General features: G+C 38.3%; 1 protein-coding gene across 4 annotated transcripts in view; it reads right to left on the bottom strand.

Moving 5' to 3' along the window:
• The window catches only part of LOC126475985 (protein abrupt-like), a 270298-nt gene that overhangs the window by 80496 nt on the left and 176210 nt on the right, over nt 1-13592 (bottom strand). For 3 of the 4 annotated variants that reach the window (XM_050103507.1, XM_050103510.1, XM_050103509.1), the window contains exon 8: nt 13193-13412. The exons of the other annotated variant lie outside the window; for it this stretch is intronic. In XM_050103507.1, coding sequence (XP_049959464.1) covers nt 13193-13412 — 220 coding nt within the window. The remainder of the gene's footprint in view (nt 1-13192; nt 13413-13592) is intronic. 4 annotated transcript variants of the gene reach the window in all.

Consider the following 13592-nt stretch of genomic DNA (forward strand, 5'->3'; position numbering starts at 1 on the left):
ACTGAATTCTTAAGGGGACTTACAAAAGAAAATTTTTTTTGTTCACATTTTCGGATTTTTCTCTCATTATAAAATTTGCAATTTTCCAAAACTCACATGGGAAGTATTTAATTTATTTATTTAAATATAATCTACACTGGTTGAAAATGTTAAAATTTTTACGTGCATTTCTTCAAGATCTAATAAAATCGGTAATTTTTTTATATAGAAGGCTGTGGATTGATGTGTTATAAAGGTTAAATTACGTGTTTGTTTTGGTAGCACTGTCAAAACCGTATCATATCATTTCATAGCATAAACATGCATTGTATGTCAAAGTGCTACCGTTTTTCCGAGTAAAAGTGAGAAACAGATTGGTAAATCTCTCAAAAAATAAAGTATGATGCCAAAACAAAGTGTTTTTAAGAAATGTGGGTTTCATGGTAATAGACTTTTGAATAAAGGGAAACATTGTGTTCAATATGTGGCGTGTGAAGTTACAGACAATGAAATACAGGCAAACTCATCAGTTATCTAGAGAAACACCCATTAGTGCTTCGAAGATTAAAACAAAACGTTGTTATACATAGTTTTCTCAAAACAAAAGTGATGTAAATCGTAAGTTAGGTTATATTGTGATAGACTTACGCATCCTAACAAGGGTGTTAGGTGAATGTGTGTGTTGTAAAATATGTGGAGGTCCAGTTAGTTTACATGAAGACAGTGAGGTATCAAATGGGCTAGCCAGGAAACTTATCATTAATTGTGCCAGTTGTAAATATGCTCATTCATTTTGGAATTCTGATAAGTGTAAAGATAATTATTTTGAAGTAAATGTTAGGTGGTTTTATGGATTGAGAGCTATTGCCAAAGGACACACTGCAGCAGAAGCAATGTGTGCCATGATGAATATGCCATGTCCACCTTGTAAAATCGACAAGTATGCAGGATTTATTGGAGCTGCCGTGGAATCTCTTGCATGTGAGTCAATGAAGGGTGCTGCAAACAAAGCTGCTGAAATAAATAATGGTATGACTGATATACCAGTAGCTTTTGGTGGCCCTTGGCAGAAGCACAGCTACAGGTCAAAGAATTCTGTTGCTACGGTGACCAGTGTGGATACTGGAAAGGTAATAGATCTCCAGATTTTAACCAAACATTGTTATAAGTGCAAATAAGGGACTGAAGAAGGGCATATCTGTGACAGAAATTATGAAGGAACAAGTGGTGGTATGGAGGTCTCTGCAGGTATTGACATTTTTAGTCTATCTGTGAATGAAAGGAGAGTGTGTTACACCAAGTTCTTAGGTGATGGAGACTCAAAAGCATATAAAGTATAGTAGCTACTCAGCCTTATGGTGAGAAAATTGTCACAAAACTGGTATGTGTTGGTCACGTCCAGAAGAGGATGGGCACCAGGTTGAGGAAGTTGAAACAAAGTTCGAGAGACAAGACACTTTCTGATGGTAAAACCATAAGAGGCAGGCTTAAAAAAGTTATTTGATTGTGCAAAAATTGGCAATTGATGCTAAATAATGAAGTGTTAGATCATCCACATGAGTGCTAAGAGGAATCCATTAAACTTCAGTTACATGATAAATCAGTCAAATCTAAAGGCTGTAAATTCAACTAAATACCTATATAACACGAAAACAATCAATTTTTGACAAAATAAATTTGTCCGTCTGGTAAGTCTCCCCTGACCTGCAGTTCTGGGTGACTTTTCCAAAATCTACCCCTTTTCCCAGACCTCTCCAGTTCTTTTCCTTTACCCCTCTTCCTTCCCCTTCAATCCTTCTGCCTGAAGAAGGAGCCACTGGCTCTGAAAGCTTGCCTAATTATAACCTTCTTTCATCTGTGTGTTCTGCCACTGCTTGGTGAGTAGATTTTTATCAATCCAATTAATTTATTTTGTCAACTAAATACACAGTAATTACAATTATGAACAATTTAAACTGGAAGAACATACAGAAAATGCTGTGGGGAAGGCAAACCAAAGACTGTATTTTACTGGCAGAGCGCACTTACAAAATGTAACACACCTACTAGAGAGACTTCCTAAACTATGCTTGCCTGCCCTCTTTATGAGTACTGCTGCACGGTCTGGGATCTTTACCAGATAGGATTGACAGAGTACATCGAGAAAGTTAAAAGAAAAGCAGCACATTTTGTATTATCACAAATAGGGGACAGTGTGTCACAGATATGACACAGGATTTGGAGTGGATATCATTAAAACACAGGCATTTTTCACTGTGGCTGAATATTCTCATAAAACCACAATCATCAACTTTCTCCTCCAAATACGAAAATATACTGTTGATACAGACGTACATAGGGAGAAACGATCATCATAATAAAATAAGGGAAATTAGAGCTACATGGAAAGATATAGGTGTTCATTTTTTCCGTGCACTGTTCGAGATCAGAATGATAGAGAATTATTGCTAACGTGGTTTGATGAACCCTCTGCCAGGCACTTGGTGTGATTTGCTAAGTATCCATTTGATGTAGATGTAAACCAATTCTAGAATATTGCTTGAGGGTTTGAGGCATAAAGCAGGAACAAATTCACAGACCCACTGCTACGATTGTACTCTAATTGACTGGTTTAGTCCAAATAAAAGTGTAACAAAGATGATCAAAGAAAATAATTGGGAAGGTGACAATATTCATACAAAACTGTGATATGTAAATATGGAGTATTAGTATTCAAGGAAGACTTGACAACAATTCTGCTGTTCCATAAGATATTATGTGTAATGGCTACAAGAATAAAATGAGAGGTTAGGTTGTGTGTAGAGGCATATAAATAATAAGTCTTCTCTCACCATATACATGACAATTAATCACCAATATTGCCACAAGCTGTGCTGTATGTAACGGTTAGCATCACTGGCTGGCATGCTTCGGGTCTCTAGTTCAAACACGACCACGGTCAATTATTTATTATTTTAGTATTTATCATTTCTGGATAGTTCTGAGAATGCCTGATGTTTATAAAGTTTGTATGTTATGAAATATTTGATGCCTGTTTAAATCCCAGCACTCTCCATCCAAGAGTTCACTTCTGTTCTGTTCTGGCTGCACACTGGTGTTCGTAAGGAAGTGCTTTCAATGCTAAATGTTGTACTTCACTGATGACCCTACTTTTGGATTTTCACTCGATTCTTGTTACAACTGGACCGTTTTGGCATGAGTACTCTCTGCCACACACTGTACAGTGTTTTTTGGTTTGTACATTTGGGACACTTAAAAGCACAGTTATTAGCACTTTTGAAAGTGCTCTGGAAGACAAATGATGTTACAATATTTAAACAGAAATAATATCATCATAAGATATTTGCTAAAACTCAATCTCTCACATTTGTTCACACAAAGCCTAAAACATATTAAGACAATGGGTGATAAAGTTTTAATTAGCACATAAAATGATGTTACATAATTAATGCATTCATGGTACACACTGACGTTCCCACACAATAGCACCATAACAGGTCACTAGAAGGGCCAAAACAAGATGGCATAGCCCGCTGATACAGTGGAGATGGGCTGCACTATTCTGTTTTTGCCCCTCTAGTGACATGTTATAATATTTTGATGTGGGAGTGTCAGAGTGTACCATGAATGCATAGAAGTGCCTGTAAACAAACAAATAAAAAACCGGAATGAAAAAGGCTCCTATTACAGAACTAAAAAAGTTGAACATGTCCTGCGCAGAGTTTGGGCTGCAAGAGAAGGGAGCTAGCTTTTCGACTTATCAGACAGCTTCAAAAACTTTTAAACCAAAACATCTTGACATATTTGTGCTTTTTTACTTGTTAGTACCAGTACAAATGTCATGTAATATAATTCATTGTGTCAAGTAACATGTTACATGATGTCATGCTGTATTACATGAGACCTGCCATCATGTCATCCAACGTGGCATGTTTTGTGTTGTGCAATATCACACATGTCATTTGTCATATTGCATGCATGCATGCATAGCCACTCTGGGATATTTCCTATTATGGATGCACTCCACCCTCGGATACTTCCAATTGCAGATGCATCTTACTCTCTAGAAGCCCATAAATTTGTGTCTATTTCTTCTTTCACCCCTACCATACATATAACAGGGGGTGTGTTTGGGGTAGAAATGGTCACCTCGGGGAAAAATCCCCTCCTCCCCCCCCCCCCCCTGCCAACCCAGAAATCAATAATTGTTTTACAACCCCCTCCCCCCCCCTTTCCCCCAAGGAACAAATCCATCTCCAGAAATTTAATCCTTCCAAAAACTTTTTTAGGTACTACATGTATGCTCTTCAGCCATAAGATAAAATGTTATATTGCTTACAATGGCTGACAAATTTTCTGAATTTGAGGCTCAGTATCAGGGACTTTAGCCTGTTAATTGCAAGATGTCGATGCGCTGACACCTTGCAGCTGTGAGAGCTTGCTGCATTGGGGAAGTAGGGTTACCACATAAAAAACTGCAAATGTATCAAGATGTTTGGAGTTAAATCTCTCTTAAGCTGTCAGATACGTCAAAAAGCTAGTTCCTTTCTTTTATATCTGTAACTCTGCACAGGACTTATTTCCCTTTTCTGTACCATGATAGCAGTATTTTTCATTCTGGTTCCCAACTTTTACTCTACTGTAATTTTGACAATAATCTGCCACAGCTTGGAAACTGAAGTAGATTTTTGTTAACTCTGGGGATGACTGATTCAGTATCGATTTTTTTTAGTGACATTTGAACCATGCTGCTTATATCAAGGCAATGGATGAGGCTTTCACAAAACAACAGGACAACCATTAATTATATGTATTCATATAACTTCTTACAAAGTTTGAACTGATTCGCACAAGTATGAAGCACAGAGGTGGCACGTGTGTGTGTGTGTGTGTGTGTGTGTGTGTGTGTGTGTGTAAAAAAAAAAAAGTTTTTTTTGCAAGTAAACAATGAATGAAGATAGATTTTATCATAAGAATGGATTTTTTATTTATTTGATTCACATTAAACTGTTTCCGTGTATTAAGTTCATATAAAAACAAATGTTACAAGCTACATTTAGGATGACTTTATTGCATGTTTCAAAAACCTGCCAGAAAAATGTGTTTTTTGCATGTAATTTCCAAACGAAGCAAGAGTTTTCAAATAATTAAAACTTATTTTAGATCAAGGTCCGATACACCAGATGACCAAATTTGAACCATAAGTCTTGTTCCAGTCTGGAGTTATTTAAGGATGACTATTTTTGCTTGGAAAATTAGAATGAGGGCGGTTGTTCTCGCACATAAAATTCGACATGTGTACATACAAATACTGTTATTAGCTGAGCATTACTTTCAGCCCAATTATGGTCTTTTCCAAAAGGAATTAATTGATTCACACAGTTTGCCTGGGTGCCAGCTCTGGTTCACTGTTCAAACACTGCGTAATATACTGTAACATAGATACAGTAAGACAGATGTTCGAATGGTTATACAAATGGCTGCTGGTCTACACTAAGCCAAAATTTTTTACCCCATGTTTCTAGTTCAAATAGGAACAGAGCACCAAGATTACCCCCCCCCCCCCAACCCCACACACACACACACACACACACACACACACACACACACACACACACACACACACACACACACAAAAACATGATTCTACATGCAGCCTTTTCATACATGTTTGTTACAAAACTTCCACACTGTAACTATTAATTATATAACTTCATTTTTTTAATGTGATAATTAAAATTTTATGATTACCTCTCATATACCCTTAGTATTAAAGTATAATCTTAAAATATGGTCACAAAAACAGAACAAGCTTTGAAAACAAAGCATAAGGTTATAGGTAGAGATGCTGAATGAAATTCATTTGAGCATGAAAGACAGCAATGAATGAAGTCTTCAGTGACTGTTGTAGCAGAATATTGTCAAATGATCTTTCACAAAACCCAAAGATCTTCTGATTATATGTCAAGGCTTTTAGTGGCACCAAAGTTGATTGTATATATGCGCTGTTAGTGACACCAAAGTTAGCGTCCAGTCCCTAGTGAATGAGAGAGGAACTGAAATATAGGGTAACACAGCAAAGGCTGAAATGCTTAACTTTGTTTTCAAATGTTCCCTTACAAAGGAAAAACCCAGGGGAATTGCTCCAATTTAATTCTTGTATCACTGTCAAGATGAGTGACTGTGACGTTGAGAAACAACTGAAATTGTTAAAATTCAACAATGCTCCAGAGCTGGATGGAATCTATGCCACATTTTACACAGAATTTATGACTGAGTTAGACCCCCTTCAAACTATAATCTATCATAGATTCCTCAGACAAAGAAACCATACCTAGTTCTTGGACAAAAGCACAGATCTCACCGTTCTACAAGATGAGTTGTAGAAGTGATCCACAAAACAAGCGTCTAATATCCTTGGCATCGATTTGTTGTAGAACCTTAGAATATATTATGAGCTCATATATAATGAGATCTCTCAAACAGAAAGACCCCCTCCATGCTAACCAGCATGGATTCCGAAAACATTGATCATATGAAACCCAATTTGCATTTTTCTCACATGACATACTGAAAGCTTTGGATCAAGACATGCAGATAGATGCAGTATTTCTTGATTTCCAAACAGAATTTGAATCAGTACCACACCTACACTTATTGTCAACAGTAGGATCATATGGGGTATCAAGTTAATTTGTGACTGGATTGAGGACTTTTTGGTAGGGAGGATGCAGAACGTTATCTTGGATGAAGTGTCATATTCACACATACAAGTAACTACAGGTGTGCCTCAGAAAGCGTGTTGGGAGCCTTGCTTTTCATGTTGTATATTAGTGACCAAGAAGACAATATTAATAGTAACCTCTGCCTTTTTGCACATGATGCAGTTATCCATATGAGGTACTGTCTGAAAGAAGCTGCATAAACATTCAGTCTGACCTTGGTAAGATTTCAAAGTGGTGGAAAGTTTGAAAACTTGCTTTAAATTTTTAGAAATGTAAAATTGTGGATTTCACAAAACAAAAAAACATAGTATTCTATGACTATAATGTCAATGAGGCACTGTTGAAATCAGCCAACTCATATAAATAGCTGAGTTTAACACTTTATATGGATATGAAATGGAATGATCACACAGGTTCAGTTGTGTGTAAAGCAGGTAGTAAGTAGGCTTTGGTTTATTGGTAGAAAACCAGGGAAGTGCAATCAAACTACAAAGCAGATTTCTTACAAATCACTCGTGTGGCCAGGTCTAGTATATTGCTCATGTCTGTGAGTCCCATTTCAAATACGACTAATGGAGGATACTGAATGTATACAAAGAATGACAGCATGAATGGTCACAGGCCTATTTGATCCATGGGAGAGTGTCACAGAGACAATTAGGAAACTGAACTGGCAGACTCTTGAAGTTAGGTGTAAACTATCCCAAAAAGTTCTATTAACAAAGTTTCAAGAACCAGCTTCAAATGGTGACTCTACGTATATATTACAACCCTCTACGTATCACTCACATAGAGATAATGAGGATAAGAACAGAATAAATACTTTACACACAGAGGCATTCAATCAATCATTCTTCCCGCGTTTCATATGTGACCGGTATGGGAAGAAACCTTAATAAATGGTATAATGGGATGTACCCTCTGCCATGCACTTCATGTGGTTTGCAGAGTATAGCTGTAGTAGATGTAGATATACACTGAAGTGCCAAAGAACCTGGTATAGGCAGTGTATTCTAATACAGAGGTATGTAAACAGGCAGAATATGGCGATGCAGTTGGCAACGCCTATATAATACAAGTGTCTGGCACAGTTGTTAAATTGGTTACTGCTGCTACAATGGCAGATTATCAAGAATTAAGTGAATTTGAATGTGGTGTTATAGTCGGCACATGAGTGATGGGATGCAGCGTCTCCGAGGTAGCAATGAAGTGGGGATTTTTCTGTACGACCATTTTGTTGCTGGAAAAGATCCTGGAAGAAGGGGATCGACACTGACTGAAGAGAATCGTTCAATGTGACAGAAGTGCAACCCTTCCACAAATTGTTGGAATTCAATACTGGGCCATCAACAAGTGGCAGCGTGTGAGCCAGCCAAAAAAAAAAACATCATCAATATGCGCTTTCTGAGCCAAAGGTACACTCATGTACCCTTGCCTTGATGACTGCACAACACAAAGCTTTATGCCTTGCCTGGGCCTACCGACACAGACATTGGACTGTTGATGACAGGAAACCTGTTACCTGGTCAGACAAGTCTTGTTTCAAATTGTATTGAAAGGATGGACATGTATGGTTATGGAGACGACCTCATGAATCCATGGGCCCTGCGTGTCAGCAGGGGGCTGTTCAAGCTGGTGGAGGCTCTGTAAAGATGTGGGTGCGTGCAGTTGGAGTCATATGGGACCCCTGATACATCTAGATATGATTCTGACAGGCGACAAATACGTAAGCATTCTGTCTAATCACCTGCATCCAGACATGTCCATTGTGCATTCGACGGACTTGGGCAATTCTAGCAGGACAATGTTGCGACACCCCACAAGTCCAAAACTGCTACAGAGCAGCTTCAGTAACACTCTTCTGAGTTTAAACACTTCTGCTGGCCATCAAAATCGCCAGACTTGAACATTACTGAGCATACCTGGGATGCCTTGGAACGTGCCGTTCAAAAGAGATCTCCACTCCCTTGTACTCTTCTGAACTTATGGACAGCCCTGCAGGATTCATGGTGTCAATTGCCTCCAGCACTAATTCAAATATTAGTTGAGTCCATGCCATGTCGTGTTGCAGCACTTCTGCACGCTCACGGGGCCCCTACATGATAATAGGAAGATGTGCAAGTTTCTTTGGCTCTCATAATACTGATGCTTTGTTTGTGTTTCTCTTATGGAACTATGAAGTGTTTACAATGTTTACAACTGGTTGCTTCACAGATATTAGGGCATGCGTGTGTGTGTGTGTGTGTGTGTGTGTGTGTGTGTGTTACTGTGCCTGCCTGTTTTATGTAACATGTGACAACTGGAAATTAATTTCACGAAGTTTTCATTTTATGGGGAGCAAGCTTCTACTGAGCTTAAATGCCTATAACTTTTAATTAATTGTATTCTGATATGGAAACATTATAGCCTTTTCATTTCCAAAAGGTGCAAGGTGTTGTTAGGTGTTTTTGTGAAGAAGGGGTGGGGGTGGAGATGGGGAAGGGAGGAGGTTATATATAGAGTGAGTGGGTGGCTAGTGTGTGTGTGTGAGAGAGAGAGAGAGAGAGAGAGAGAGAGAGAGAGAGAGATGGTTGGGAACTAATAGAGTGTTTTTTACCTCTGAAAGATTTCTTTTTTAATTTAAACGTGGTATGTTAGATTTCAGTCCTATTTCATTAAGAGTTGCTGTTAGCTCTTTTTCGGCATAGCAGCTGAGATGTCAGCAAGTGAAAAGCAATTACACATAATCAGTTTTTTCCTATTTTCCAGTTACCAACAAGTGTTCTGCTTACTCTTGTTGAGTGGGTAGCAGGAAAGATGTTGTTTATGTCAGCTAAGAATTACAGTTATGGCCAAAAATATTCAAAACCACTGTCACTGCCTCACAGAAGATTTGCACAAAAATGGGGAAACAAAGGCAGAAACCTCATTTGGATAATTGCAGATAATGTTGTGTCTACAGGTATTACTCCACGCCTTTTTCAGTACCAAAGAAGACACTTACATCACACTGCTCATTTAAAACCATTTCCTGTAGGGTTGGCTCCAGTAGGGTATATTATCAGAGTTGAATGGTATATTCTAAGCACAGACAGGAATCATCTTACAATATTTCTGATACTAGAGAGCTGATGAGGAGGCATTTTGTCACCTATTCTAGTGGGTTACCAATACAGCTGGTAAGGGTGAGGTGATGATGATAACAACAGTAACGACGAAATCAACAACAGTTAGGATTTGTGCACTTGTTTCCCGGTTTAAGGAGAGGATCAATTATTGATGACCTCCCCATGCCAGGATATTGGCCTTTGGTATGTATTTTATTTGAAAAAAGGCAAGCAGATTATCCTTGGGTTTTCAGTTAAGTTTCCACAGGATACCATAATAAAACAAGTCTGGTGAAGGATATTATCACGTACCATCAATACCATGGTATCCACTTACCCATTGCAGACAATGAGTAGTGAAGGTTATTGTCCTACTTATTTCTTGAGTGGAAATCTGTTCTCCCTCATCCTCCTGGAACTGGATTCATGGAAGGTGATTTGTTGGCACAGTATTGCAACATGTTCCCATACTACAATGGTGAACCTTCCCTCGATGATTTGTCAAGTTATCAACTCACTGCCTGATGGAATGCAAGTTTTTATGCAGATAAGCTGCCCTTGAGCCTGCAGTGCCAACCATTTGCCCTTATAGTAGAGTGCCTGTTCCAACAATGAATGCGCTGTCTTCTATGATACCCTGAAGATTTTGTTATACAAGGTGCTACCCAAGCCAGTAGCAGTACGACATTCCGCTGCTAGGTGTCTAGAGGTACACTTATAGCTACTGTGGCACAAAGTTCTGCCATCTTTGGTGGATGTAGTTGTGAGTTATAGTGGTGCCTGTCATGATGTGTTTCAGTGTTTCTGCAAATTGTGAAATGGTTTAAGTGAAGAAGCAAGAGATTTATATCAAAATTCTGTTTGAAGTTGAAGAAAACTGCAGCTGAAACTCACTGCATGCTGACAGAGGCATTTGGTGAGAGTGCACTAAGACAAACAAGAACATTTGGTTCAAGTGCTTCAAGGAAGACCAAGAATCTGTCAAAGATGACAAGCATTCTGGTCAACCGTCAACATTCACAACACCGGACATTATCATGAAAGTGCATGAAGTGTTTTACAAAGACTGAAGGCAGACAATTCACGATGTTTGTAACAGACTTGGGCTGTCATACATTACACGTAAACAAATTCTAGCTGATGAACTGAACATGACAAATTACAGCCCTCTCAACATCGACCAATGAAGCCTCAGGATTCAGACGTGCACTGAACTGCAACAAAGAGTTCGAGAGTGTCCAAAATTCTTATCTAGAATCATAACAGGTGATGAATCTTGGGTCTACAGTTCTGAAATGAAGCAGTAGTCATCACAATGGAAAACACCATCTTCTCCAATGATGAAAAAAGCTTGACAAGTTCACAGAAAAACAAAGTCAATGCTGATGATTAGTTCAACATTCGGGAAATGGTGCTCAAGGATGTTGTTGAACATGGTCAGAGTATCAACAGGCAGTTTTACTGTGAGGTTTTGAGGCAACTGAGGGAAAAATGTTCAGTGCATATGGATAGAGTTGTGGGAAAAGAAAGACTGGTTGGTGCACCATGACTAGGCACCCACACATACTTCACTTGTTGTGAAAGAATTCCTGGTGAAAAACAACATGGAAATGGCTGCCACCCTCCCTACTTCCCAGATATAGCCCCATGCAATTTCTACCTGCTCCAGAAGATGAAAATCGTCTTGCAAGGGCAACATTTTGGCTCGACATCCATGTGGAATCACAATGGTTCCTGAACACCCTTCACCCCGAGGGCTTCCAGGAATGCTTCCAAAAATGGGAACAGCGCTGGCATCATTGCATGCATACCTGAGGTGACTACTTTGAAGGTGATGGAGGACACTAGGATGTAGGTATAGATTTCTGATTCTTACAATGAAATTCTCAGAGATTTTGGGTAGACCCTCATAGAAGCACGAGTGACAGATTACACACTATTAGTAATGTGATTTACTCAATCCTGAAAACTGTCTAATTGTTGAAGTACAGTCTACAGACTACACAGTGTCTGAGTTTGCCCTTGTGAGCATCTAGTTTGTCAGTTTTCTTTTTTGCTTAGGTTCTTGGATAAAAAATACAAAACTTCTAAGGGGCTACTGTGGTGAAAGTCATGTATAACTCCCCACTAACGCAGCATCTGTGAAGACAGGAGAACAATGTTGCTACTGTGCTAAAATGCATTATTTGTCTTATAATAATCAATAAGATTAAAACAAGGTGAATACAACTAAACTATTTAAAAAAGTGAAACAACAAGTCAGAAAAAATGAGATATATATACATACATACTTTAAAACTTTCTCGGTAAGAACTCTTCTCATAACATAGTTAACATGAAGAGTGTAAGGATAATAAACAATATGAAACATATGCTTTATGAAAGATTGTATAGTCAGTAGTGGAGGACAAATCTTTACATTTTAAGGTGACATCTTGAGTTTAACTGCTGGTCAAGATATGAAACAGTGGAAAAGAAATTAGCTTCAAAGAAAGGAAACGAACATGAAATGAATATGCAGATATATCACAAGACACTGGGCAGAGAGGTAAGAAGTTATATCTCGAAATGTATGAAGCATACAAAATAGTCGAAAATTGAAAGGAAATCTAAGAATTAAGTTAGTGAAGGCATGCAGTAAGAACACAACTTGAGGAATACTTTTATCATATTGATGGTCACTGGAACTGGTGAAGACAACCGACAGTACAAGATAAGTGAGGTACACTGACAAATGCCCTGCACTAACAGAATATGTGAAGACTGCAGCAACACATGAAACTGCTACTTTTCTTCTTTGTGACATTGAATTCAGAGAATGAAAAGTACCTTCAAAAGCTCGAATTTCACTAATCTTTTTGTGAGCTTTTATTTCAGATATCCTGTATAGTGTAATTATAGGAAAAAAAAAACAAGAAGTAAAATTTAGAAGAAACAGTTTTAAGTATTGCAAAAAAGGAGTGGAAACCAGGACATGAAATTAGGACTGGGTAGGAGGATACAAGCTACACTAATATGAACTACATCTTAGCTGTTAATAAAAATAAAATTTTATATTTCCATTTCTCTATTACATTACATACCTTTATTTTATTTTTCCTAACCTTTCTTCTACTACTTTTCACTGACATCCCTTCCCACCATACCCAGAATCTCATCACACAATTTCTTCCACTTCTACATTCTTTCACTCTCCTTGTGTGTCCTCCTTAATATGTTCCCTTATTCATTGCTCATTTGAATTATCTTCACCAATTCAAAAATCATCACCTCTTATTTTTTCTCATGCATTTACATTACTTTCTATGATTTAGGTTACTATTTCCCACTAATGTCTACTTAATGCTTCTTTTCTGCTATTAAGTTATAAAGAATGGTACAACTGTATCAACATAGACACACCAAGAATGGCTTCCACACGACGCCGATCCAGAGCAGGTTTCGTTGGTCGGCCTGAGCAATAACCTGCTCGAGTCCACCGCTGACCAGTCACTGAACTTGATCCTAGTTCAAGAGGTGAGAAAAGAGCTGATGCAAGACCGCGGGTGAGTTTCCGATAGTCAGCTCGATTAACTCGTTGCAGCAGAGAAGCAGGTACCAGGACACCAGCAGCCAAAGGCACCTAGAATGAAGAGGCCAAAACTTAATTAACATTTCTACACAGTGTAATATCTAATAATCAATGAAAATTAGATATTTTATCTCTCTTTCTCTCTCTCTCTCTCTCTCTATCTGCTGATAGACAGCTGTCATAAGAAAGATGTAAGTCAACAGCTACAGGAAAAATTAAGTTTTCCAGGTT

This window comes from Schistocerca serialis, chromosome 1, assembly GCF_023864345.2.
Source record: "Schistocerca serialis cubense isolate TAMUIC-IGC-003099 chromosome 1, iqSchSeri2.2, whole genome shotgun sequence".
NCBI classification, from domain to species: domain Eukaryota; kingdom Metazoa; phylum Arthropoda; class Insecta; order Orthoptera; family Acrididae; genus Schistocerca; species Schistocerca serialis.